This window comes from Varroa destructor, unplaced genomic scaffold (assembly GCF_002443255.2).
Source record: "Varroa destructor unplaced genomic scaffold, Vdes_3.0 BEIS01000004.1, whole genome shotgun sequence".
In the NCBI taxonomy this organism is placed as follows: Eukaryota; Metazoa; Arthropoda; class Arachnida; order Mesostigmata; family Varroidae; genus Varroa; species Varroa destructor.
Window position 1 is genome coordinate 44,205,714 of NW_019211457.1, and position 26,910 is coordinate 44,232,623.

The 26,910-nt window shown below is 39.9% G+C and overlaps 2 protein-coding genes and 1 long non-coding RNA gene across 13 annotated transcripts in view; 2 read left to right on the forward strand and 1 right to left on the reverse strand.

The window, feature by feature from the left end:
- Nucleotides 1–17,779, forward strand: ema (C-type lectin domain containing ema). 3 transcript variants are annotated; one of them, XM_022802515.2, is made up of 12 exons: nucleotides 1–769; nucleotides 7,533–7,795; nucleotides 8,246–8,500; nucleotides 8,656–9,664; nucleotides 10,054–10,235; nucleotides 11,308–11,983; nucleotides 12,324–12,504; nucleotides 12,757–13,013; nucleotides 13,379–13,720; nucleotides 14,622–14,759; nucleotides 15,529–15,869; nucleotides 16,274–17,779. In XM_022802515.2, exons 1-12 carry the CDS (start codon nucleotides 696–698, stop codon nucleotides 16,408–16,410), a joined length of 3,855 nt encoding a protein of 1,284 aa, XP_022658250.1. In that variant the 5' UTR covers nucleotides 1–695; the 3' UTR covers nucleotides 16,411–17,779. The 3 variants fall into 3 exon arrangements, with proteins under 3 accessions (XP_022658250.1, XP_086843584.1, XP_086843585.1); XM_086987458.1 differs by having other exon boundaries at nucleotides 14,625–14,759; XM_086987459.1 differs by lacking the exon at nucleotides 1–769 and adding an exon at nucleotides 988–1,299.
- Nucleotides 14,784–23,067, reverse strand: LOC147756257 (uncharacterized). Its single transcript, XR_015326686.1, has 2 exons — nucleotides 22,422–23,067; nucleotides 14,784–20,034 (listed from the first exon to the last, which is right to left on the reverse strand). It is a non-coding gene; the product is annotated as an uncharacterized LOC147756257 (long non-coding RNA).
- l(1)G0196 (inositol hexakisphosphate and diphosphoinositol-pentakisphosphate kinase) overlaps nucleotides 19,387–26,910 on the forward strand; it is an 18,397-nt gene continuing 10,873 nt past the window's right edge. For 5 of the 9 annotated variants that reach the window (XR_015326670.1, XM_022802784.2, XM_086987451.1 and 2 more), the window contains exons 1-4: nucleotides 19,387–19,545; nucleotides 24,108–24,340; nucleotides 24,623–24,866; nucleotides 26,571–26,738. Coding sequence is in view for 7 of the 9 variants with exons in the window: in XM_022802784.2 (XP_022658519.1) it covers nucleotides 24,284–24,340; nucleotides 24,623–24,866; nucleotides 26,571–26,738 (469 nt within the window). In the remaining 2 variants the exon portion in view is untranslated. The other 4 variants (XM_086987450.1, XM_086987454.1, XM_022802782.2 and 1 more) reach the window with 4 other exon arrangements.

A 26,910-nucleotide genomic window follows, 5' to 3' on the forward strand; every position in this document is an offset into this window, starting at 1 on the left:
AGCCTCGTACATTGTAGAAACATCAAAGCAACAGCAGTGAGCAACACAAGTGCATATGTGTGTGAGTACGTGTGTATGTGCGTGTGAGAGTGACCGTGACGTACTGTCCTAACAGAGCAGTCATAGCGGCTATAAATGGATCTTCGGCATCAGGCGACAATAATTACATCAGCAACGTTAACGACGTTAACCGACTGACGGTGATCGTCTGGAGAACCCAACGTGAGCTACGAACGGCAGTACTGCTAAGCGTAAGGTAGGGCAGCACTGGTGGTGGTGGTGAGGAGGCGCCGACAATATTGGGATGCTGATATGAGGGCGTGTGATCGTGAGCGAAACAGGTACGGCTGACGACAGCGGAATTGAACAAGTGTTATCGCATTAAAGGCCACGTTCCAGTAGCTGATGGGACTTCAGAGTTCAGTTAATAAAAAAAAAAGTAAACTTAATATTCGTGGCAGGAGAGTGGAGGCCCAGAGGCGAAAGCAACAGGCAAAAACGCTTTATGCAGCTTCATGTTAGACATATTTCGTCGTATAGAAAACTAGCATCGAGCGTCCGGTTCTATGTGACCGTTGGCAGAAGTGAGATCCTTTACGGTCAGAGGCGCAACGGCTACTTGGAGAAAACCCTTCCAGTGTGCAGGTGAAGTGGCGGTGAGAACAACTATACAGGTGTGAAGGTGTTATAGAAACATGTTTGGACGACGGGGCTGGTTCGGGGGTTGGGGCTCGAAACCTCGGAACCTCCATAGCACCGAGCATTTGAAGTGAGTATTTTTGTGTACGTTAGTTACGCACATACGAAGTAGATCGTTCTATATGAATGGATCAGCAAATGTTCAACTGCTCTTGACAAGCACAGTATTTATATAAAACATATTTGTATAATCTAGCACTACTTGAACGTTCGTTATGGGACAGCACCTGCTTAGCGGCGAGCTACTGGAGATACCAAGCACGTTCCAATTACCAAGCAATTTGACCTGCCCAAGCCTGACTCATAGTCACTTCGCTCGTAACGGCGTCCTATCAGTTGTGGCCGCTATTCAATTAAGCAGACAATGTTGTTATGGAAAATCCGTAGATTGTTAGACATTTGGGGCAACTATCTACCTAAAGTCAAGCGGACCAAACGCGCAGTCAAAATGCGCTTAGTGTGCCGCCGAGCCAATCTGTCAGAGCCAGTACCTGTCTTTACCGTAAAGGACCATAGGTGATAGTGGCCTTCCGATCCGTGACAGTGGCAGCAACAATGGCGCCGTTCAACCAAGTTTTCCTATAAAATATGCTCCAGCAAGTACGTAAAGAATTATGTGAACTACAGCCGTGCAAATTCTGCTCCAGCGTTCAGTGCGGCGAGAAAGTATAATAGTATCCAAGTAGAACGAGGTTTGCATGAAGAAAAGTAGGTATTGTCATTTTCCTGGCGGAATGAAAACGTTGTATCATTTTCTCCATTCAGATCACATAAGTGATTGAATCAAGACTAATTCATGTCATACAAACGAAAATGTCAACCAAAGTTAGGTTATGCTTTGTGTCTGGTCCTCATATTTGTGTAAACCTAAATTCATTCTCTAAGTCACAACAACAAGAAGGCAATGAGGCAACGGCGATTTGGAGGACGACACCCCTGTGACGTATATAACTTGGCTCTACCTATGATCTTGTGTTGTCCTGATGCACTTGCGTGCATATCTGTGCTCAGAAGTTGTCAGATAGATGCTGTTCCGTATTCATTGCTAAGTGCTTTAAGGTTCAGAGGGGGAAAAAACCGCCTATGGAACACATATGGCATGCATGTGGAAGCACGCTATTACGACTTGTATTTTCTGATAGTGAAATCCTTAAAAACTAACGTACACTCGGATACAGATATATATATATATATCTGTATCCGAGTGTACGTTAGTTTTTTTGGCTCAGACCTTGGCTGTTTAGTGTTCTGTCACCAGGAAAATAAACAGACCACAAAAAAGGTAGCGGTTATTACTGGCGTGATTGCAGTAATGAATTGATGTTTTCTTAATTTTGAAATGAAAAAATTTGACATCGTTATTTATACTGATAATAATATATCAGATATATCTATATTGACTGTGCGGATGTTCGTTTACGAGAAACATTCTTTTGAGAAAAACATCAGCCGGAGAATATTATTATAGGAGAATCTTGATTGTTTTATGATGACGGTATCAGTTTCATCAATGGCAGCTGTATAAGCGATGAAAAAATAATAGGTAATCATGTGTGGAAAGAGGACTGCAACAGCCTTTGGGGTCTGGCTTGAAGTTAGTGATAAAAGGAAACCCGGCCGATAACGTTTCATTTGTAGATCGAAAGCGTAAGCGATTTGTGTGCATGTATTATAAAGAAAGAAAAAAATAATAAAAAAAGAAAACTGTAAGCCAGATACTAATAAACAGCAGCTAGTAATTAAAGATGCGTTTAAAGATACTCAGGGATTATTATTACTTAATTTACTGTTTAATTTACTCAACATTTTGAGCCTAGAGCTCTGCGAGACATCGCTGGATTTGAACGCACTATTATCTTTTTAAGATTTTGTTGATAAGGTGTTTTCCTACTCGCTAAAAAGAGCTTTGATATCCACAGTTAATGCTGTGTAACTGTTGTAAACCTACATTTCTTTTTTGGTTAGATTAGAAATCAGCCTTTATAAATGAAAATAACCACAAACATTTCCGTTGCTAATAATGATTGGTAAAGTATATTGTATTCACCTTGATTAAGGTGTTTCGCTATATAAGCACTACGTTTTTCAAGCAAATCTCTCAAACTACTGTTGACGCTTTCCTATGCGGAACATATTGCCTCCTTGATTTTAAATTAATGACAGAGTTACTACACTCTGATAGAATAATCTCAATAAAGCAGCTGATTTCAGTTTTCTGTCCTATGAGAACTCTACATGAATCGCGGACTTCACCAGCACATAGCTACGCTTATATGATGTACGTCTTACATACCTGCTTAGTTATCGACTGCAGGCAAAAACGCTGACAAACCAGTATTTTTACTTCATTTTCACCAATGGTAATTGCTACGAATTTTCACTTTTTGAATTAAAGAAGTTCTCTATTACTTATTATCTACAACGTATAAAGCCTTTCTACCACTTACTGGTCAATACTGATAATAAGCTAAGCACCTGTAATAGCGACTGCCCCATTCAAGCTAACTAAATGTTTCTAATTCATAAACTTAATAAAAAAAGGTAATGTGATAGATGAGAGATATTAGTTTATGGCATTGATGCGATGTGGTATGTTGATACCACATCAGGCACACAATCAGAGTTGTTGCCAGCATCAGACTCAATCATTTCAACGGAGCAACAAAAGGTTTTTATATCGTAAGTTTATATACAAGCCTCTTAAATAGCTTGGACTGCTAAGGAAGAGGTACGTCGATTATGCATAAGAAATATGCATAAAAGACTCGCATACCGAATAATTTGAGAGTAGGAAACTAAGCAATGACCACTGACGGCCTTATGCCATTCATGGTCGCTTTCTGCCCCAGTCAAGGCAATAGGTGGCAGCTTTGAAACCATATCTGAGAAGGCAATAAAAGCTGAAGCGGGAAATGTATGGGTGCAGATCCTTAAATAAACCAAGATTGACTAGCTGAAATGGGCTCATTCGTGTGTTGCGTCAGGGACGTACAATGGGAAAAATTTTCTTATTGTAAACGTTTTTTTTTAATACGAAGTTACTAGTAATAATTACATATTAATTTCATCGCTACATATGCTTATTCTAATGATGTATATTTACTTTTGAACACATTAAAAAACAAGCGCTTGCCTAAAGAGCTATTATTGATATCGCTGATCTGCAACTCCCTCACTTATATTAGTATTATTATTTACGCATAAAACGCTCCTCTGGTGGCTTCCTACATATTCGTTTCATCCTACATTAGGGATCGGAAACAGGTAAAAAGGTAATCGTGGAAGTTTTTCTTTGGTCGGATTAACAGATCATTTCAAATTCATCTCCCCTTCATTCAAAAAAACCCTTATTTACCTTCATGTGCATAAATCAGTTGTAGTACACATTATTGGTGAAATTGCGCTATTTCTTCGTTTAAGATAGACTACATGAAAATAGCTGTAACCTTAATGTTTAATTACCACCGTCCACAGGCCATAAAAATGGTCAACCCTAGTCAATCGTTTTCAACTTCTATATTGATACATTACATACGTTTCCTTTAGTAATTCACTGGTAACTGCCCACACTGGGCATTCAATAGGTGGACAGTCTCGGATTACACTTATTCGTTTGCGAGGCCTCTTTTCATTTGTTTTGGATTTCTCGCGCTTTTTTATTGATTGCTGACATAATAATCTAATCGCACGTTAATGCAAAGAATATAAGAACTTTTTGTTTAGTGGTGAGCTTATAATGAGTGAGGTATCTGATTGCATGCAGAATTTACGGAGAAAACGAGACGGGGCGCCGGTCACCTTTAGCTTCTAGAGTTTCCGATTAAGCAAAGGTTAGTTAACACGAATAATGGTTCTTGCTGGCAGTATACCCAGATTTTTTGTTGAGGTATTTAGACTTTTTCTTTAAATTTTAACATTCTCGTAGAGTTGACGGTCCAAAACTGTGTTAACACTGCCCAAATAGATTTAGATCATGATTTTACCGCTCAAAGTATGACCTAAAAAGGTCGTGGAAGCTTTCCTTCTCTAATATTGCAGAATGCGATACCTGAGTTGTTTTCGTAATGAGTTCATTGAGCAATGAGTGCCTATACATATAGCCTCAGAAAAGTTAGCGCTCAAGTATGGCGGGATAAAAATCGGATTCTCACTTTCTCTCTCTCTCTCCCTCTCTCTCTCTCTCTGTCTGGCTGTTATCCATTAAATAGAACGAACAGCAACGTTTACAGCTTTTAATAAATTTTTCTCCTGCGATAAAACTTGACATCTTCCTGCATCCTAAAGAATGAAAAATAATTGTAAATAAAAATAATTTTATCATTATTCCCAGTCATGCCATCCAACTTGATCACTAATATAATCGGAATCCTCAGTTAGTTTCTCCTTTATCCGAAGTCTATTACCATCGTTTTTCTAATCTGAATGTCTTTATTGGTACTGTGTTTTGTTATCTAGTTTTTAAGAATTAAGCTGCATATTAGTATATGACGAAGTAGTCGAGAACTCCTGTTGAAGTCCCACCAATGTCGACCTTACAGTGAAAAATCGCTCTTTTCGTTATCTTCTATGGCGCCTTTATGGTTAGGTTTAAGTAGCTTTCCTTTTATTAAATCAGCGTGAGATTCATAGACTACTACTATTGACAGTAAAAAAAAGGACCTCCTTAATTTTAAGCCCTTGTCATACTTCCTGATGTTCACTTCGTAAAGATCCTACCTGAGTAATATAATCTGCTTAGCTTTTTAGGATGTGCTTACTTAAACAGAAGATAGTAATGCTTGCAAATACAGGTGATACATCTTTGGTTGGCAGTTTCCACCTTTACACACAAAGAATTAGTGCGAGTATAAATGGACTACGATTGTTGGTTTTCATCGCAAATGGGAAAACAAGAACTCGTTGCGTAACTAAGTCTCGTTGCACTCTTGTCCAGAAAGATTTTTGCTCTCATAGTATGACTTTATTTTATTACTCGTGAATCCAAAGGTCGACATTTATTAAATTTTAATATTTTAGTCTAGTGATCCATAAATGATCACGTTCCCTTGTTCTTTATTATATTCATCCATATGACTTAGAATTTATGTTATGATGGCTAAAACGTGGTGAGTCAGGTAACAGCACCTTTCCATACGTAGTAATAAGCTTTGAACAATTGTTTCTCACCTTCATTTATGTCTGTTTTTGTATTTTTGGTTTGAGAAAATAGCACCTCTAGAGACCATCGTTTTTTACAGCATATAGACGATTTGACTAGAAAATGTCGCTATAACACAGCAATGAGCATAGTTAAGGGACAGTTAAAGGCAGGGATTGTTTTCGCTACAGAAACGATGCCAGGACAAGAAGTTTGTTCAAGTTGTAGGAACGTCGTAGATTATGTTCCATCAGAACAAGCATGCACCGGTGACCGCCTAATCACCTATCAGAAGTTGTCAGTTTAGAAGCATGATATTTTGATTTCTCGGACTTTAATCGGACCATCCGATTAAAGTCCGAGAAACATATATTCTTTTACAAGTTTTACTGGCGATTGATGTGCACTTCGATGTATCAATGACTAGAAAGCTAGAACGTTATCTTTAGTACAAGCCTTAAAGCCAATTACCAAATAGTAAAATGATAAGTATTTGTCTCTCTAATCGTTGGCACAATAATCTTACGAAACTGACGGTGGGCCCAGACCAGCCGGCTACAACAAGCTTGGGACATAGCAGAGACAAGCAAAAAATAGGAAGTAGCCCTACCTGTCGGACAGGGAACAGGAGGTTATTTTCGCTAGGGTTCGTTCTACGTCCATATGTCGACGCTCGCAGAGAGCAACGCTGAGCTGAAATCAATTACTGCCGACAACTCGCTAGTCGATAGCAGTAGTTTGACAAGATCGGCAACTGGAGTGCATGACAGAAAAATATTTTGTATTGGCAATTGCATTTTTCTAGTATTCACAGGCTTACAATTGTTTTTTCCTAACCAGCAAGACAGTGGAAATCCACAGTCTTACACTTTGAAGAGTGGTGTGCGATTCACCACTGGGTGCGTATGATATATTATTTGTTTCACTCACTTTTATTATTTACCTGAATTCGCCATACTTCATAGAGACAACGTGAACAAAGATCAGTAAAGGATGGTCGGCCTATGACGCTTGTATATCTGCGCAAATAGTGCCACGCAGCAAAAAAAATTATGAGGGTCCGGATATGTCTAAATCCACATCAAAGTTTCCGTGAGAAAGGCTCTAAATTCAAAATTTCACAGCTAGTATAGCATTAAAAAAATGTATTCAGTGTAACTTAATCAAGCAAGATAAGCAGCGCTTGATATAATCTTATTTCCTACCTACCTACCCATACTTATTTAGGCTAGGCAATAATGCATGCGTCACTTCTATACATATTCATTAATGCTGTGCGGATCTTTCTCAAGAATGGCACTATGAAAGTTTTATTATATCATAATACGCATAATATGAGTCTACATTCTAGGTTAGCGAGTTAACAAGACTCGGCACTACTAAGCTCTTTTTAGTAAGCATAATAAGGCAAAAAGCAAAAACTCTATGAAAAATAAATGATTCCTTAGATAAAACGACAGAGCCAGTATTAGGTGTATAGAAATCAATGGGTGAAGGAGCTCGTACGAACGAGCACGAATTTATACCGGATAGCCTAACAATTGTACTTCTCTTAAATAATATTTCTTAAGGGTGAATCCGAGGGCGTTCTGCCGAGCCATGATGTTAAGTTGTACAATATTTCTATTCGACTAACGCATAACGACTTTTTGCCCTGTGCCATCCTTTTTGCCATTTCTTCTTCATCGAATTTCAGGTACCTGTATGCGGTGCTGTGCAAAAACCAGGTGGTCACAGAGCAGAATAAAGATCTTCTGGTAGAGACTCTAAGAAGCATTTCTGAAATCCTGATATGGGGCGATCAGAATGATGGATCGGTGTTTGATTTTTTCCTTGAGAAAAACATGCTTTCATATTTTGTTAAAATTATGCGCCATAAACAGGGCCGATTCGTGTGCACGCAGCTGCTGCAGACGCTGAACATTCTCTTCGAGAATATACGACAGGACACCTCTCTCTGTGCGTATTGTCGATAATGTAATCTATAGATCGGGGGGTTTGTGTGCCATATTTTGAGCACGGTTAAGGCCAAAGTAAATTACCATATTAGAGTTTTATAAGCTGTGTCATAATGAATAGCTCGTTTCGTTATAGATAACTGATACAGAAAGATTGAATTAAATATAGATCGACGTAGCTGTTCTTCTGTCCTTCTAGTGCTAACGACGCAAGTCTTGCGTGCCTTTAAGTATTTATATATTCTTACATGATTTATATAAAGCAAGTTTTCCGTTTTGAAAATTATTTAAAAATGCTTAATGAGAACATAAAATTAAAATGCTTAACAAATGCTTCATTTTAGTCGACTAGTCAAGTTTAAGATGAAATCTTGTCCAACTGTACTTGGGCCGAATTTAGTATTTCGTTTACTAACCGGATTGTTTTTTCCCTTCTCGATTTCCCTCACAGATTACTTGTTGTCAAACAATCATGTTAATTCCATTATCGTCCACAAATTTGATTTCACGGATGAGGAGGTTATGGCGTACTATATTTCGTTTATTAAGACGTTGTCGCTTAAGTTGACATCACATACGATACACTTTTTCTACAACGAGCACACCAATGACTTCCCGCTATACACGGAGGCGATTAAGTTCTTCAAGCATCCGGAATCAATGGTGCGGATCGCTGTTCGAACGCTTACGCTAAATGTCTTCAAAGGTGAGTAGTAATACTAGCGTCGAAAACTTCGTTTGCTACTAATATATTAGAGAGCCCCCTTCAGAGAGGAAGATTTATTACAAAACAAAAGACACATCGTCAGTCTCTGATGTTTTAATCGTTTCTTTGCCATCTACCATTATTTTCGTTTACAGTACAAGACGAGGCCATGCAGCGATTCATTCGCGATAAGACAGCGGCTCCGTACTTCTCTAATCTCGTTTGGTTTATCGGCAAGAACGTCCTCGAGTTGGACACATGCGTCGCCGCTGCTGCTACAGACCACAAAGCACAAGGGCGACTCGCTGATTTAGTTGCTGAACACCTCGATCAGCTCCACTATCTCAACGATATCCTTTGCCTAAACATCGCCCCGCTGAACGAAGTCCTCACTGATCACCTACTCAACAGATTATTTCTTCCATTGTATATTTACTCGTTGACTGGTACAAAAACATCGCCGGCAAGTCGAACGTCACCTCATGTTTCACCAATCTTAGCCCTATTCCTTCTCAATCAAGTATTCTTAATCATATCTCACAGGCCCCTCGTCCGCCAGCTGGCGGATGTTCTATTTAACGGTACAATGGAGATATTCAATAAGGACAACACTCAGAGCTCAAACGGTGATAGTACAGGAGACGGTGTCGCAACCACTGGTACCGGCAGTTTGGCACTGGAAAATTACAGCGGTCGCTTCAGGCCAGAATTTATACCGCCGGAGGAGCCACTTGAGTTGAGTTTGCAGTCAACATCGAGTGGGACTCCATCACTGTCTGGGTCAGGCTCCGAGGCTGAGGAGACTGATGCTGCTGTAACTGATGTAGGCACTAAAAAGTCTTCAAAAGATTCACTGACATCAGCTGGCGGTGGAGCGGCTGTGGACTTCAATGAGGTTCAACCGAGTAATCAAATTGTCGTCGATGTCGGCCGCGAAAATGCGCGGTTCACCCCAACTTCAAAGTTGAAAAATGACGCAAACGGTAGCGACGTAGTAGAGGTTGAAGAGGGTGAAGAAGCTGTTGCAATGCATACGGGAAGCAATATCACAGATGAAGAGAAGATCCGACAGCAAGGCTTGCCTTTATCAGTTGACGAGCCGCAGACCGGAATAGCTCGAGAAGTAGTTGCAAATAATTCTAGTCTAAATAGTCAGCATTTTAGGTGAGTTATTTTATACATATCTCAAAGATCAGGTGTTCATGCACATATGATACGGACAAAACATAAGATTCGGATATATTTCGGAAAAGTAGTTATATCACTAAAAAAGTGACATAACTTGATAAACAGCAAAGATGTTTTCTTTTTAATTTACCCATCACAGAAATACATGCCTTTATATCCTGGATAATAATCTTATAGCAGAATAATAGAGAAAAGAGCGCGTTATTCTGTATAAACTCTCAAGTAGATAATCTGAGAACTGTTCCTTTTGGATGCGAACCGCATATTATATTCACCGGTACTTCATGACTGTTATTAGCGTTGTTGTCTTATTGTTACTGTTACTGTTAGCGTTTGTTACTGTTTTTCCCCAATTATGTGTGCAGTTTATCTGATGGCGTAAGTTCTGGTGCGGCCGATGACGAAGCGGAAGAATCTGACAATGCAATCCTTGATCTCCATCGGCGACCATTCCTTAGCGCAATTTTTGACGCCCTCAACGTGGAAAATAGCGACCATGGCGCATTGTTTGCATTGAGTTTGCTATATGCGCTGGGTCACAACTCCGGTGAGTGGTTACCACTGATTAAAGAATATACCACAGTGAATAGGAAAAAAAAGGATGTATTACAGTCATGAGTCATTCATCGAATCCGTACATTATCAAGATCCCATAGATGTACTTACTTATTATTTACGCGATTTGCTTATGTGAATATGTTAACAAAACATCTATACTTCACTCTTTAGAAAGAAAATTAACAAAGCAACCCAGGCATCAAAATATTGAGAAAAACTTGCTTTTTGTGTTGCCTAATCAGTACACAAGTGATCGACTCCGAACAATGCCTATAGAATACTCGCGTGTTTCCCGCTTGGATTTTTTATTGTTATTCGACACATCTATAATTTTACGGTGATGGAAATTGTGCATTTCTGCTGAATCGCTGTGATGCTCAAGTAAACTTTAATAGATAAATCAAAATTATCAAGCAAATGTGAATCGAATTCGGCAGTGCTCATTGGGTAACACCTTTACCGACGTTCTATGTTTGCTAATTATAATAATGTACTATTTTAAATGTCAGCTGATTATAATTTCCTGCTCACTGCTGTTGCACCCTTTCTCTTTTGCACGCTGTCTCAGACGGTAAGCCTGGAAGGAACCACACTGTGACCGGTTGTCACTATCAAATAAATCCATTTTGATGCTTGTCTAGATGATATACCATTGTTATTGTAATTATAATTTGCCTTGCTGGAACCCAAACCGTAAAATTTTTATGTCACAATAATAATGGTATTTTGGTCAGGTTAAATTAATTGTGTATGTGTACACTGTGTCATACTGTCGTACGATTTGCATTATGTTTATCTAACATTTCCTCATATTGCTAATATTTTAATCCATCATGACTGTTCTGTATTTTATGCTATTGTACTACTGGATCTCAACGTAGTCCATGTTCTTTTACTCCGGTTTATACATCGATGGATATACCCGTCGACGTTTCTATCTACAACGCTCTTAATGTTTTGTGCTCCTACGTAATAACGTTTCACCTATTTCGTTGATCTTTTTCACTCGCCAATCGCTCGCCTTGCTTCGAATCGACTCAACCGAATCTATGATCACACAGGAATTAACCAGGAATTACTAGACACGATTCTGTTGCCAGCAGAGCGCTGCGCAGTAAAGGACGGCTATAATGGCGCACTGATGACCCGGCTGATGCGGATTATTCGCCATGCGTGCGTCTATGGGACCCGAGTCCGACTAGCTACCCTTGAAATGGCCATTCTTCTCATTAAGCAGTTGGCCGTCATCCCGGCCGATGCTCAACGGACCCCCAGTCCTATGCGGCCGCAATCACCCCAGGAGTCAGCGACCTCTAGATCCTCGCCAGGATCCGAGGCGCTGCCAGATAATGTCTCAAGAACTTTATTACCAGCTTTAGTAAGCGGTAATTATAATCATTGTAGCAATAATAGCGAGCAACAACGTCAGCAGTCTCAACAGCAACAATCTACTAGTTGTCTTCGCGAAGCGCATCTATATTTAGTTAAGCGCGCCCGGGACGAGAGCGCTCTCTTGTTGAAAGGATTCCTCAAGAGCGATGAGATCTTCCTGGACATGTTCGAAGAGGAGTACGAACAAGGACTGAAGGCGCTCAATGTTGAGTATCTCATGATGGATGGTAACTTACTACTACCGCCCATCGGGACACCAATGAGTGGGCTCGATTTTCATAAGCGTCTGCCGTGCGGCGAGGTCGAACGAGCTATCCGGGCGATAAGAGCTTTCTTCTTAATTAGGTAAGAACGACTGCAGATAAAACGGACGGTTTGATTGTTGGTAAGCGGTTTTCGGAAGGCTGACTTTTGCCTATAAGTTTCGTTAAGAGCTGTATAGTCCACAAAGCTATAAAATCAGGCTCGATTTACAAGCAGGGTTTACGGAAAAACGTTTCGGTACGTTAAACTAAATGAAACTACCGCCGAAACAGCTAAAACATTGGCTTCGTGAAGGTTTGTGAATTTAATAGGTACGGACGACTGAGTACTGAGTATGTACTGTGTCTTATATTGTAGGATGATAATTCTGTGAGAAAATCCCGTGGTTAATAACAGTGACTATTTATTTTTGTGCTTGTAGGCATTTGTGCTTAGTTCTTCGTGGCGAAGCTGAAACTGAACTTCCGCTTACGAAGGAGTCCGACTTGGTTCGCGTTGGCCAGGTGTTGGACCTAACTAATAACGATTTAGTTGCTTGTACTGTCTACACCATTAAGGATAATTCCAAACTCAAGCGGTTTATGGTTATCGATAGCGCACAGGTATGTACTATAATGCGCCAACTATTAAAAAGACATCCTAACTACCTGCCTTACACCGTGTTTACATTCTTAAAATAACCTAATTATAATATAGGTATAGATAATTCATTTGCCATTAAACCGTTTTAGTCCTGGAAGCTTTTTTGCGCTATTGTCATATGTAGTATGAAGCTTGGGGTTCTACATGTTGATGTTTATAAACACGAGTTTCACCTTAATTTTGTCACCCTGTATGTACACTGTTCCATGAAGGTCATCCTTGTGAAGCCAGAAGCAACTCGTTTAGGATTCGGCGTGGTACGTCTTGCTGGCCTGCTGCAAGACATTGAGGTCACAGGCGATCAGCATGATAGCCGTGCCCTTCACATTACTATTCACAGAGCAAGCTGTGAAGCTGGTGGACGACAGGGTGGGGCAGGCAGTGGGACAGCCTCACGGGCTGCGGCTCACGGTCCACCCAAGAGGCCACCACTGCTTGCGGCCAAGTTCATATTCGACGATCATATACGGTATGCCTACAAGGATACAAATGCTTCTTCAATGGTATCTTCCACCGGTTTTTAGGATCTTTTAGTGATGTATTTATCATATGGCTTTGGCTCGCATTCGCTCTAGAACGAAGCGTTCATACATTACGTGTGTACGTAACGGATCAAATACAGAGCACCGAAACCATGAAAGAATAGGAAATATTACAAAGTCAATATGGAGGTTTGTCATCGTCGTATCGAAGGTCACACCATTTGATGATTAAACCCCCACACACTTATTTAAGGGTGTTTATTTATTATCGTCAAAAAGATAAATGAACATTTTAATATCCAGTTTACGTTTTCTTGTGCAACAATCACTGTCAACGGCTATCTCAATGCAGGTGCATGGCAGCCAAGCAAAAGTTGACCAAAGGCCGCCTTCGGGCGAGGCAGAAGAAGATGCAGCAAATTGCCAAACTTCTTGATATGAACATCTCTTCCGCCTCGCCCACTCCCGGCCTACCTGTACCGTTGCTCGGGGCACCGGGTTCCATGACGGAGGTGCCGGGTGGCCACCGTCTTCTCAGCCGTTCAGGATCAGGTTCAACGTCAAGTGATTCTAGTCATTTGCCAAGGGGAGACGGAGGTCCGGCTGGTGGCACAGGTGTTACAGGACGCTCGTCTACGCATCGTTCGCGTCTCGCAACGGAATACGCCTTTTACGAGGCGCAGCCGGTCTTCGGGTACGGCAAACTGCATGAGCAACAGCAGCGTTACAACCACCACCAACAAGACTGTTCATTAAGGGGGTTTTTATCTGGAAGACGGCCAAGAACGTTAAGCCCAAATGAATCAATTAATAAAATCACCTAGCTGGATGAAGACGAAAAAGACAATTTTTATTTATTATTCACTTTATCATCTATTTATTATAAAACCACATCATAAAAATAATAGTTTGTTGCTAATGATGATGATCGCACCAGATGAGAGTGTCATATATTTTATGTTATTCCTGTTCCATTCTTTAGCTCTCTATAAAGTCGCGTTTGTTAAATTACCGAAACTGTGTGTGTTTTTAATCGTTTGCTCTATTTGCTTCCTGAAACATATGTCCCTTATGTAAGAGTGTGTATGACTTCTTAATATTTTTAGATCTTTTACTAGTCCCAGTTTTACCAGTTAAAACCTGAATGATGCACATTAAAAGTGTACACGCAAATGTACATCTTAGTAGGTTTTAGCTGCAGCATGAACAATGTCGCTTTAAAGAACTGCTATGTAAAATTAGATTGACTCTTTCACCCAGGAACGTACATTCGATTCCGGCGTAATTGCGTGATAGCTCGACAGTGTCCAATCCATACGCCGACAATTTTGTCGTTATTAACACTACCTTGTTTTTATTTCTTCTGGGCGATGTCTGATTTCTACTCCTTTTTGTTTTCTCTACTCCTTCTTACTTTCTTTTTGACCTCCTTGGTTCTTCTAGGTTCTTACGCCGTCCACAAGTGCACCTACACGCTGTTCTGAACGCTCGTATAACACGACAATTTGAAATGATGAGACATGCTATATACAGAACATCTAGTGTTCGTATAAATTTCGTCCTACTAGGAATACTGTTATGTCTTTTTGTTACAGCAGTGGCAGCCGAATGGGGGAGTCAACGGTTAGACCAAAGATCCCTGGTTCGGCAGTTCCAGCGTTCGTTAGTTCGTCGCGGACCTCGGGCGATCGACGGCGCGTTACAAGTCTACCTGTAGATATCAAAGATTCGAGGTGTGTGCCACGAAAGAAAAAGGCTTCTTGCTTTTGATTCAGTCTTTGTCCATCAACAATTTATTGGTGCAGTATATGATTTGTATTACTGAAATCAACTTAACCTTTCCGTGAACGATTTGCACATTGGGTATCACACGACTGGAGAATTTGGCGCTTTTTCTCTTTTTGGCTTCAGTGGAACTATTGTTCGTCTAAGTTAGTATCTTTTTTCAAGTAGGTGCCATGCGCCTGTTTTGTATAAGCATATATAAAAGATTTCCATTCCTAATGTAATTACAAAAGAAAATTGTAATAAACTGTTTACCAAAGGGTCACTCTTGTTTGGGGATAGCAGTAAATAATGTGTATGTTTTTGATTATTTGCTGGGTTTATTAGAATTTGAAGCTCACGTTCATGACATGCTAAATATATTTACATGTGTTTCAATGTTTTAATTAGCCCACCTTCTTACCCGTATTCCCATACATAAGTATATTCTTCTCTAATGGAAACCCAGATGCCTGTCCAAGGCTCTGAGGACGTTTACGACGAACGAGAGTAGTGCGCATAGAACATGGCATTATATACGTCTAAACATAAAGACTAATATTATTTACCAGATTTGGTTGTATAACATGCTTCCTTGGGGATGTTGCCTCTTAAATTTATATTTATCACATCAGCAGATTACCTCACTATTAAATCTATCATGGGAAGCTTTCCCATACGTAAGTTAAAGTTCAATGTGTATTATATACCTATGTTCGTTATTACGTTGTAATACAGACGCAAGCAACGTTCCATGTCGCGTTCGCGGGAGTCGTCACCGCGCACGTTCCCCGCCGATGAGGAGATTCCCCTTGAGGATTTGTCAGGTCACTCGTCACCCCGGTTCTCGCGCGGAGGTTCTCCACTCTGCTCGCCAACCAGACAGCTACAGCAGCAACTGAATCATCAGAGATCAAGTAGCTTCAGCAATACGAACAGCAGCGGCTGTGGCCCGTACGTTAACGGTGTCCACAGCAATCACTGTGATAATACCAGTAGTTTTAGTCATAGCACTAACTTAGTAAATGGCGCGAATACTGGAACAATCTCCGACAAGTTTATTCAAGAACAACAGCACGGTATGTTAGTCATGAATTCATTGTTGCATAGAATGTACCGAGTAAAAGCACGCTATATAGAATAGAATAAACAACTTGCGCGCGTCATTGGATATAAAGATCGCAAGCGAGGTATTGTCCTGCGGCTTGTAAGATGGGATAGTTACTTCTTTTTTTTTTCAAGTTTCTTGGGGGTACTCACTATTTATTTTAATGGTGTTTTAAGCCCGTTTACGAGAGCTAATGTTGTTTGCTTATTTTCTAAATGAATACGCCACTGAAAAGCACACACTACGTACCAGAACAGTCACGGGCTACTATAAGGTGCGTTCGAAGCGACGCAGCTTTTGAAATTCCGTATAACTCCATGCCGATTTTGAGACAGTATAGTCTAATTGGTTTTTCAATGGCTAATTGTATATCAGGTCCCCCTAGTGGCTATGCTCAGTCACCGTCTGGAGCGCGAAATCTCTGCGAAACCTCCCTCGATCAGCTGATGGGCCCGTCACGTCAGTCAAATCCTACAGCAACCCCTACTAGAGGACAGGTCTACGATATATGAATGAACATCGAACGAAGCCACTGGCACACAAAAAGGTCTGAAGGACGTAAAGGCCAAGACTATTTTTAACCTGAATGTGTGCGGCAACGTACTATGATGTGCAAGCTTGCTGTAGCCGTGCGGAAAGCATCGTTGCATTGGTTTTTTTCGACCGAGTAACAAGTGAGGACTGAAAGATTATGATCTATCTAGTCAAATCGATAGAGTTCAGCTGTTGCTCACCTTTTACATAGAGAACTGAAGACAATGAGAAAAAGTGGGAAATTAGTATTCGATCATTTTGTGAACGAATTGAGAAAAATGACATGCTTGTTCCTTCGCACGTCCTGGAAGACGTGTAAATAACGCTGGATTAGTAAATGATCAGTAATATATATTGGTAAGAAAAACGAGAGCTTTGATAAACAATGACCAAATTGCTTCCTACAAAGCTGCGATGAGATAAATGCTGAATTATAGAAGTTACGAACACCATCGTAGTGGGAAATCGTTTCCCACAATGGTAGCCATCGAAATACAAATAAAAATGTTTGTCATCGCTCGACACAAATCGAATATTTACAGGTAATTATAAACCTGTATGGATACGACATGTTAGGTGCCTATTTACGTTTAGCGAAACGTTGTAACTGTCTTTTGTTAGGGTGCGCCGTGCCGGCCGGAAGGAAGACAGCTGGAGATGATGCTATTAAATGAAGGAAAATCAAAACATATGTCGAAGAAATGTTTTCTACCAAAAAGACAAATTATTGCGATACATTCTGTTGTCTGTTCGACGGGGTCAGCTCAAATACATAACACAACCTGTGCACCTATTTATACTGTTGTAATTATCAACGAGTCCAGAAATAATAATCATTAATCAACAAAAATAATTATTATAGATATGAAAGGGAGGAAATGTTACGCCACATGTGTGATAGGCAATTTACAAGACGTTCTACCAAAGCGACAGAGACTGTCCGAGGTTGGTAAAACAAAGAAGCCCTGTGGTGTCTAAAGTTCCAAGGCTGACGAAGTATAGCCTAAAACTATCTTAGTTAGAAATAAGATTGTTGTATTTAATTATTGAAAAGAAAAGTCTATAGAAATAGAAGACACTAGACTTAAATGGCCGTATGTTAATTACATAGTAGCCTAACATGCTCTGGCTGCAGCTCGAAGAAAATGTGCCGGAGAAGATGCAACTGCGTAATTTTAAGTGAAGTGAGTGATGGAACGTGTCTGTGAATGTTCGACTTAGTGCATAGGTGTAATTAACAAGAAATTATAATGGAATTTAGTCAGGGGAAAGCACTCCATGACACAGCTGGGCGAAACAAACGAGACGGCTAAATAAAGTAAAAAGTTGAAGATTGATAATACGTCATTTCAAGAGTTGTATTTGTTTTAGATGTGCTATTTAGCTAGAAAACAAGCATGCATTACATACACAGGGAATTCTGTTGTTATTATTGACACTTTTTTAATGTGTTTAAAGGCATAACTCACGTGAGGCATTGTATTAACATGTATGGAAACTACGTTTTTAGACATTAGGTCTCGAGCGAGAATCTCAGTTCTTTGGGAGGCCGCAGCCTAACGCAGATGAATATTTGCGGACCAATTTGAAAAACTTGCTTCTACATTAAAAACAGTGATAAGATATCAAGCAAAAAACCATACTTATCAAAGGTAATAATAACTATTGACAACGCAAGAACTACACAATTCTAAGTACTAGAAATAATCTGTTTTATCTGACCTAACAGCCACCGTAAGCCCCAAGGGATAATTTGTCTACGCTGATTGCTGTCATGTACTCAGCACGAACTCTTATAACGTCGTTACATTTTAGTATTACCGGTGTGTCTGTGTTCCTTTTTGCTTACAAATCTGATTACTCTGAAACGTGAGGTAGAGGTTCTAGAAATAGATTAGGGATTGATTGGCAGTTCGTTAGGACGAGCGATTCGTGCCTAGTAAAACTACCCATCTGAAGCAATGCTGAAGGGCAGCACCGAAGTATTTACTAGTAACCCGCTCACGGTAGAACTTTACGGCGTCTTATCGGCTGCACTGGGATCAGTGACGGTAGCTTGGTGTCAACAATGGCGGAAGTGTGTGCAGTTCAAATCGAACTTCCTGCAGTGGATTCTTCGTGTTCATTGTTTCTGCTGTTAGAATAATCACTACATACGTATCGACACGTAGATTAGCTTTTGACATTTCGGCTGATCTAGCGTGCGTTCTTCACTATCACTTCTTTTATCTGCTGTACGCCTGCCGGAACATTAGTAATTACCGAACAGAACAGCAAACACTAGCAAAAGCTATCCGTACGTGAAATGCGAACAATAGCACAGCAGGATGAATTCTCGAAACCACTGCCCTCTAAATGGAGCCAGGAACAATTACGGTTTACATAGATTTGTACTTAGATTTGACGGAGAGCTGTCATTCGAAACAATGGCTAAGACCCAAAATATCAGCTCACTAGAATCTAACGAAGGATTACAATGTTTCCGATAGAAAGGAAGTGCTATTCGCCTGCCAACCACCCAAAGGAAACATAGAAAATAGAGGTACGCGTGGAAGATATATAGATCTTCCACGCGTTTTTTTTTACCTCTATTTCCGGATCTGAAAGGCCGAATTCCATTATGTATGATTATATATATTTTATATGATGAAATATGATTCTAGCTCAACCATCGGCCAGGGCCTAAACGCCAAAAGAAACCATTACTCGTATCACTACGCTACCCCTTATTGGTTTCGTATTATGCAAGGTCTGTATATGGATGGATTCATTGGCAAATCACATAAAATGCTTTTGTTTTTCAGGCATGCCTGAACCCGACACAGTCACTACTTAACTACAAATGCAGTTTATTATATTATTTTAGTTCCATACTATAACGAAGAAAGTGAAGTTAACTTTACTCTGTCCGCTTTTATTCACCACTTGAATAATCCCGCGCAAAATATTAAGAATATGGACCCTCTCCACTGACGCGCCGGCAATCGAGCCTTTACTATTCTCTTCCTACAGGCAAGTACCGCGACTTAGAGGTGGTCATTCAACCAACGGCAGCGATTGTGGCCACACCCGTGACCATTGAATGCCCTATGTCTATTCAGCTTACTGGTTCTGTGAGTGTCTAGTGGAGTCCATTGTTATGTTATTACAGTTCTTTGTGTCGCCCCCCCACAGCAGCTGCATTTGAGCATCTGAACGCCAACCATCCATGAGAAAGTACAGTTGCAGCTGATGTGAGTGGGTGACAAATTCTGTAACACGACGAGCAGCAACTGAGTGATACCGTCGCGTCGTTGATAATATCAAAGCTGAAGATACAGTTGTTTCCTAATACATTATGTTCCGCCGTTCGATTATGCACTGTTGACTCACGTACGTGTTACTGCGTACTATTACTACTAAGTATTATATAAATTACATATATGTGTACGTACGTATTATCACACGCACTGCTATAGGCTTCTGTTACACCGTGGTGTAGATGGGCTGGCCATTGGTATAAGTAGAGCTCAACGCTAATCCTGCAGCGCACACACGCACGAAGAAAGCAATCCTCTGTGCCCTAATCCGATGACATCAGTTGTTATACTAGCCGAACGCACCTGTTGGCAAGGGTTCCTGGGTCAGGTAACATGATTGTTACTAGCCGATAACTAACACGAAATAATTCAGCATTGATGATTAAGGTTCCAAAAACGCGGAATTCAACTATTATTTACATTGGAGCCGCTTTGTTCAGTAGCGACTACTATACGTGTCACACGCGACTACCCGGTGCGCAGAGCTAGTCGGATATGTGCTAATATGTCTGCTTTTACGCGCGACGTCATTTGCTTGCCGTGCTTCTGTTACCTTTTGTAATTAAAGCGTTTAGCAAAGAAGTGATGAAACCGGTAGTGATAAAAGCATGCAGCCGAATTGCTCACTTATCTTAGGCCTCACTTATCTATGCAGTGTCCTATCGTTGAGCTCTGCTGCGCTATGGGAGCTGGTGTCGTTAGGTTGTTTTTATGTGCTATAATTGGTCATTTTTCATCCGTTTTTTTGTTACATCTTTTTCAAAGGAACAACACTTCGGTGGGGGACCATTGCAGCAATGTCAGACAACAATGATGAATGGTACTAATACGATTGCTCATTTCTCTATGTATATATAATCGGGAGACACCTTACGTTGTTGTGTGTGCATAAAGATGCGGTAGAGACAAATAATAATTGATATCGAACTAAATTGTTAACGTTTAAATACCTAGGTTTAAGGATAGTGGAATCGGTTTCACACCTTTCTGCTACTGTATGTTTTTGTTAAGCACGTTCATATTATGCATACGCTGACGCCGAGTGTAGCATAAAAAGCTATCACCTAATCAATTAATTAGTACTTAGTGCTGACGCGGGCCGCGTAGAAAGAGCAATGTTTTGGTTAAGCAGCAATACATATTCTTCTCGAAGTTTTACTAGTGAGTGATTTATGGAAGACACTCACGTAACGTTTCTTAGAAAGGCCAAATGCAAGGTCATGGGCAAGTAAGAATGACTATGCGCCTCGGAAAGCTGCCTTTCTGCCCGCTTTTTGTCCGCGTGGTAAACGCAGTATTTGACTACAGTGCAGTAATGTCGTACCAATTTGACAGCTTCGATTGTGAGATGCGAAAAAGGACGTAGTAGTCAAAAGGGAATTTATTCCATTTATAAACTATCATATTTTTATCTCCGGTAAAGAAAACACAGGACACATTAAATGTGTACCTTCAGATATGAGCGTTTGCTTGGGAGATTGGCTGACATTGCTAAATTGATTTGAATATCCTGGCGCATATTGTCATGCCGTGTCAAACTTGTTCCAATTAGGTGTTGTCATTATTTCACGTTAGCCTTTACAATGTCTTCATTTTTTTGCCCTCCATATCAGGCTTAGAAAGCAACCGAGGCTTCGAATTTGACGCGGTAGTTGGTTGCAGTCGAAGCCATGATTTGCCGCGATGAAGTATCGTAACAAATTATTTCGTTTGGAGCGTAGTGTGATTTCGTCGCTTACATCTTATATACTCTTTTCTGACGATAAATGTTCGGCCTTGGTAGCAAATGAATAAATTCTGCAAATAAATGCTAATTGAATAGATTTTTTTCTAACTAGCATGATAATAGGTATGCTTAATGCAAACTAAGCATCTCTTATCAGTATTCTTATGAAAAGTTCGCTAAAAAATCTTCATTCTCATTCTTCGTAGTGATGATCTTCATAATTATTATCATATACCGAACGCTTCCTTACCGAACGAATGAGGATTGTTGTATTTTCTCATTTTTATCAATCTAGGTATGACGTATTTGCTCTTTGAAACAACTCTTTTTCTTCGAAACAGCTTCCTTTTCGGGGAAAAAATTGTTATCGCATGCTGCTTAGCTGAGCATCGTTAAGGCATAGGCATACTTACTATATGCCTCGTTGTCCTTGGCGCCGATACATACTATAGAGTAACGCAAGGTGTAACAGTATTAGGAAATAAGGCTTTACTAGCAAGCGATTCGGCAAACGAGGTTGTAATTTCAGCCAACACATTTAAAATACTTTGCATTTTAATGTTTACGCAATCGGGGTAGTCGGCCTGTTTCCTATCTGATCTTCCACATTAACCCCATCAAATATAGGTACTACTGTGTCATTGTTGGCAAAACTGCATTTTTTATTGACAAGGTCACCGTCAGTTTAAGTTAAGTCGGTATTGTGTATACACAATTTCGCGTTTTCTTGCCCCATGTGTTGTAGCCGACTGCGTATTTCCAGTCGAAATCCGAATGCGTATTTTTTTGTCACACACAAACACACACGGATCTATCTACCCGAAAATTCAAAATCGAACATACCTGCAGGAAAGACCGCGGCGTACGTATCTGTGCATTGTCTGTTATTTAATCTTATTATTTACGACCACCATGGCTACTTTATTCTATGTTGTGTTACAATAAAATTGCATGCATTACTCACACCCATGCGACATTGCACCGCATAAAAATTTGTAGTTGTTACATTTTGTTCCAAGCACCACAGGCAGATGGGTCGGTTCTCTCACTTCTCTTCACCATTGCTTAATACTACTAAGTATACTTGGCCGTTTAGATGTCGCAAAAGCAAATCGACAGCGCTGAAACGCAAGTCTCGAAAAATTTTTGACGCTTTTGCACCAACGCTACAGTAACGCCGCGGTAATGAACTACTGCCATTCAAGGCACAACGATGAGCTCGTATCTCGTCGATTGTAAATCATTCGGTAAATAATACGGCACATGCCGACGAAAAAAGGGCTGCAAAGAATTAGGCCAGAGAAGGGTGGTCGGTATAGATGTGTGGCATTACGGGTAAGAAGTAATGTTCTGTGCAAAAATACACTGCTCTGACATCTACAATGCAGCTATTTAGGGCACATATAGGTAGAGCTTTATAAGAAAGCTAAGCGTACAAACAAGGTGGCATACGCGGCTAGCCGAGTTAACTAGCAAGTGCTGGGTCACGCTTTCCGTTTATAGCGTGCTCAAATTCTGACGAACAACAAAAATTGTATAAAATCTAACAAACAATAAGTTTGGTAGTAATGGTCGTTTATCTCTCCTAGTAAAGTATTAGTCTGTCCTTAAGATTGGCTTTTATCACCGGTTACAATTTTGGATAATATCGAAAGCTAATCCTAATTTATTTAATATAAATTATTCTAAGTGGATTAAGGACACTAATTGCTAATGTATCTGATGTAAATTGTATATGGCATGAATATTTAGTAATGTACATATAGCAAGAATGTGCGTTCTTAAGAATAAAATTTATAACTGACGCTGTTTTTTTATTCCGTTATGACGGAAGAACGTAGTCGTTGTATGATTTTGTGATAGAGATGTACATAGGGATAGAAACACTATCAGTTAAGGGAAAAGACTGAGACCATCGAGGCGTAGTTCTCTGAGCAATGTGTGCTTGCAATTTCCTCGTTGTGTTATTTTCTTATACGATCATTTCTATTAGTAGAAGGCTTGGTCTCGTTTTATGAATACACGAGTATATTTTTTTTCTGTAAGCTCCAAGATTTTTGTTACTGGAGCGAAGTAAAATTAATTTTTCAAAAAACTGTAGGAGGTTCGCTAGGCAGTTAGGATGACCGCTTTCTATATGTGTCTGTATACCAGCAAATGGACATTATCTAATGTCCTTATTAATAAAAATAAGAAAGTAGATAAGATCCCGAGGTCTCACCCGGTTTCTCCAAAATCTACCAATCACACTAATTCAATCAACTAACTAGTTGACGGTACTAATTTTGGAAAGTAGTTTCGACTATTACAACACAATTTTTGTCATTGCCGATACTGTCATTTTGAATAGAGCTGATAACAATTATGGTGGAAAATACCGCTCGGATATTAACGAATCATACACAAAAATACTGTAAATTTAATGATTCTGCATCTGACGATGATATATTAGTATTATTAACCAGACTATTTCAAATGGTGAAAATCTCGAATCTTCAGCATTCTCCAGATCCTTTATCATCTGACGAACAATTAGGCTACATTTAGGTCTATTCTTCAGGTGTATTAATAGATAGAAAATGTATTTTATCAACCGGTATTATGGAGACTATTGAATTATATAACTTTCATTTATTGGATTTGCTTTCAGACGTGAATGTCGCATTATTGGTCGGAAGCGGCGCCCCGAAGACACGCGGAAAGTCGCCAGCATATCTCGAATGGTTATGACGTAGGGGCGTTAACGTTTTCTTTCTGGGACTCTAGGCGGGCGTATCCACGCATGCTATTTCGGACAGTACTGTCTAAATCGGCTCGCAGGAAACAATGCCCCACAATAGGGGGTCTCAATGGTCACAGGGGTCCATAGATCCCAGTGCTATGGTATGAAGCGGAATTACACCTTACATGCTTGCGTACACACATTTATATATATATATATATATATACATAACTTACTATTCAAAATTCTTGAACATTACGTGATCAGTTACCGAGGTAATGAAAGAGTTTCAGGATGGTGCACTCGATAGCCTAAACACATAATTACACTTGGACTACAAATACGATATGGGCAAGACACTTGAAAATACTGCCTCTCTGAATACCAATATACCTTTCCATTTTTTTTTTCTTTACTGTTTTTTCGCTTATGGCCAATCAAAGGAGGAAGACGGTGAAAACTACGACGACGATTGTGAGGTCTGCTGCGAAAAACGCGTCATCGTGGGCATCTGCGCCATGGCAAAAAAGTCGCAATCGAAGCCAATGCGAGAGATTCTCACTAGGCTTAGCGAGTTTGAGTATATAGAGACGCTTGTGTTTCCCGAGGAGGTGATCCTGAACCAACCAGTTGAAGAATGGCCATTATGCGACTGTCTCATCTCGTTTCACTCGAAAGGTCAGTCGGGTAAGCAGCACGCGCCTCCTACGACGTCCTCCGCCATCAGTCAACCACCAATTGCCAGCAAATCAGCAACTATCCACCATCCGAACGAAAGAAAACAGCAGACGAACAGAAAAATGTACAGGGAGACATTAGTGTGATCACCCAAAGTAAGACCTTTTCAACGTAAGGGAACACGAGCCCCATATGATGATTCCCCTTGCCAAAAAATAGGACGCTTTCGCGTTGCCCCCTATAGTAGCCAGCATTATAGTTTGTTTAGCAACTAGTATTGTCTTTTAGCAGCAGCGAATTGTCGTCGGCATACAGACGACAATAACAACAAATGAACTCATTGATAATAAACATCGTTATTGCTATGCCATTAACATTAAAAACTGTATCCACAGTCCAAGTGCTCGTCGGTGTATTCTATCCTGTAATAGCCTTTTACACCCTTCATGTATATTCGCTTTTTTGTAATTACATTTTGGTAAATTTTTTAAAGTTTTTTCGTTTAAGTTGAGATAATTTCAAGCCACATGTTTCTCTACCTAAATTGACCCAGGAATCATATTTATTCTTTTGGTATATTACGTCCATTCTTGATTTCATAGAATATACAAATATTTACTTGGCATATATAAAAATGGTTTTAAGAGATCGAAGTTTAGAAATCCATCAGAACATATTGTTGCCGAGATACTAGTCTAAACTCTTGTTGACTTTAAGAATTATGAGATCTTTTTTGATCTGAGATTTTTTGCTTCTTACAATTGACACGAGAGCTACACGCCTTTTCTCTGGCCGTCTTCTAAGTGGCATGGGTTTGATTTTGGATCGGAAAAGAATTCGTTTCTTTACTGAATACTGCCTTTTTCTGAAGTCCTGAGTGTTGAAAAAAAAATTAAATATGATCATTTCTTTATTCTAACTACTTTGAAGACTGCATTACTTTTTAGGTATATTTGAACCATATATGTCTATGACTGGCGTATATTGGGAATCTTATATTGGGTATATCTAGTTAGGGTTATGCTCTACTTTTATTAGGTTTTCTGAAACTTTAATGTTTATCATCGTTCATTCATCGTTCGTGGTCGGTTGCAGCTGGGGTTATCAACATTTAATAGCACCTTACTGGGAAGAAATTAAGACAAGCCTAAACATTAAAACTCACTTCTGTAAGCCACAGCATTATACGACACTGTTCTTAACTCGTATTAAAACTCTGTGTATTAATTCCTACACAAAAATGAACAGTTTGACCAACTTGCCAGACTTGTAGAGCACCGACCCTCCCGAGTTGAGATTTACTGTCTACTAACCCTAATGGTTGGCTAATCTGCTTGAGTTTGGTGGCTGTCACATTGGTTGTATGGACCATGCATGAAACCTTTTTCTTTTTCGATAGGTCTGGCATGATTTCTGTTTATCGTATCGAACTTACATACATGCAGATTCTTACTGAATGATTGTCTAAGTCCGCGCTTGCTTTTGAAGTCCACCCATTCTTCCTCCGATGCTTAGTTAATACGTGCATCAACCCTCGAGCCTGCTATGTCGTTGAATGTGCCACATACTTAAACGGATTTAGTGACAAAATATGACCGATAACGACGATTAATCCGTTTCAGTACACAAGCTAATTTTGGATTACTCGTTGAGTGGAGTGCCGTGTATGGTGGTGCCATTCGATTGATTGCTTTTTCTCTCTGCTCCTTACAGGATTTCCGTTATCGAAGGCTATTAAGTACGCTGAACTGCGTAAACCGTTCACGATTAATGATCTCTACTTTCAATACGACATTCAGGATCGCCGAAGAGTCTACAAAATTCTGGAAGATGCCCGCATCGAATTACCTCGATATGCCGTTCTCAATCGAGAACACCAGGGTGGGTAGCTGATGTCTGATTGAATGACAGGGACATGTCGTTAACTTTCGACTAACTTAATTGGTGTTAAATCACATATAAGTAATATCTGCGATTGATACATTACTTTGAGTTTAAGTAAATTTAGTACAGAAGTCCTATTTATACGTATTTTAATTTACTCAAATTTGAA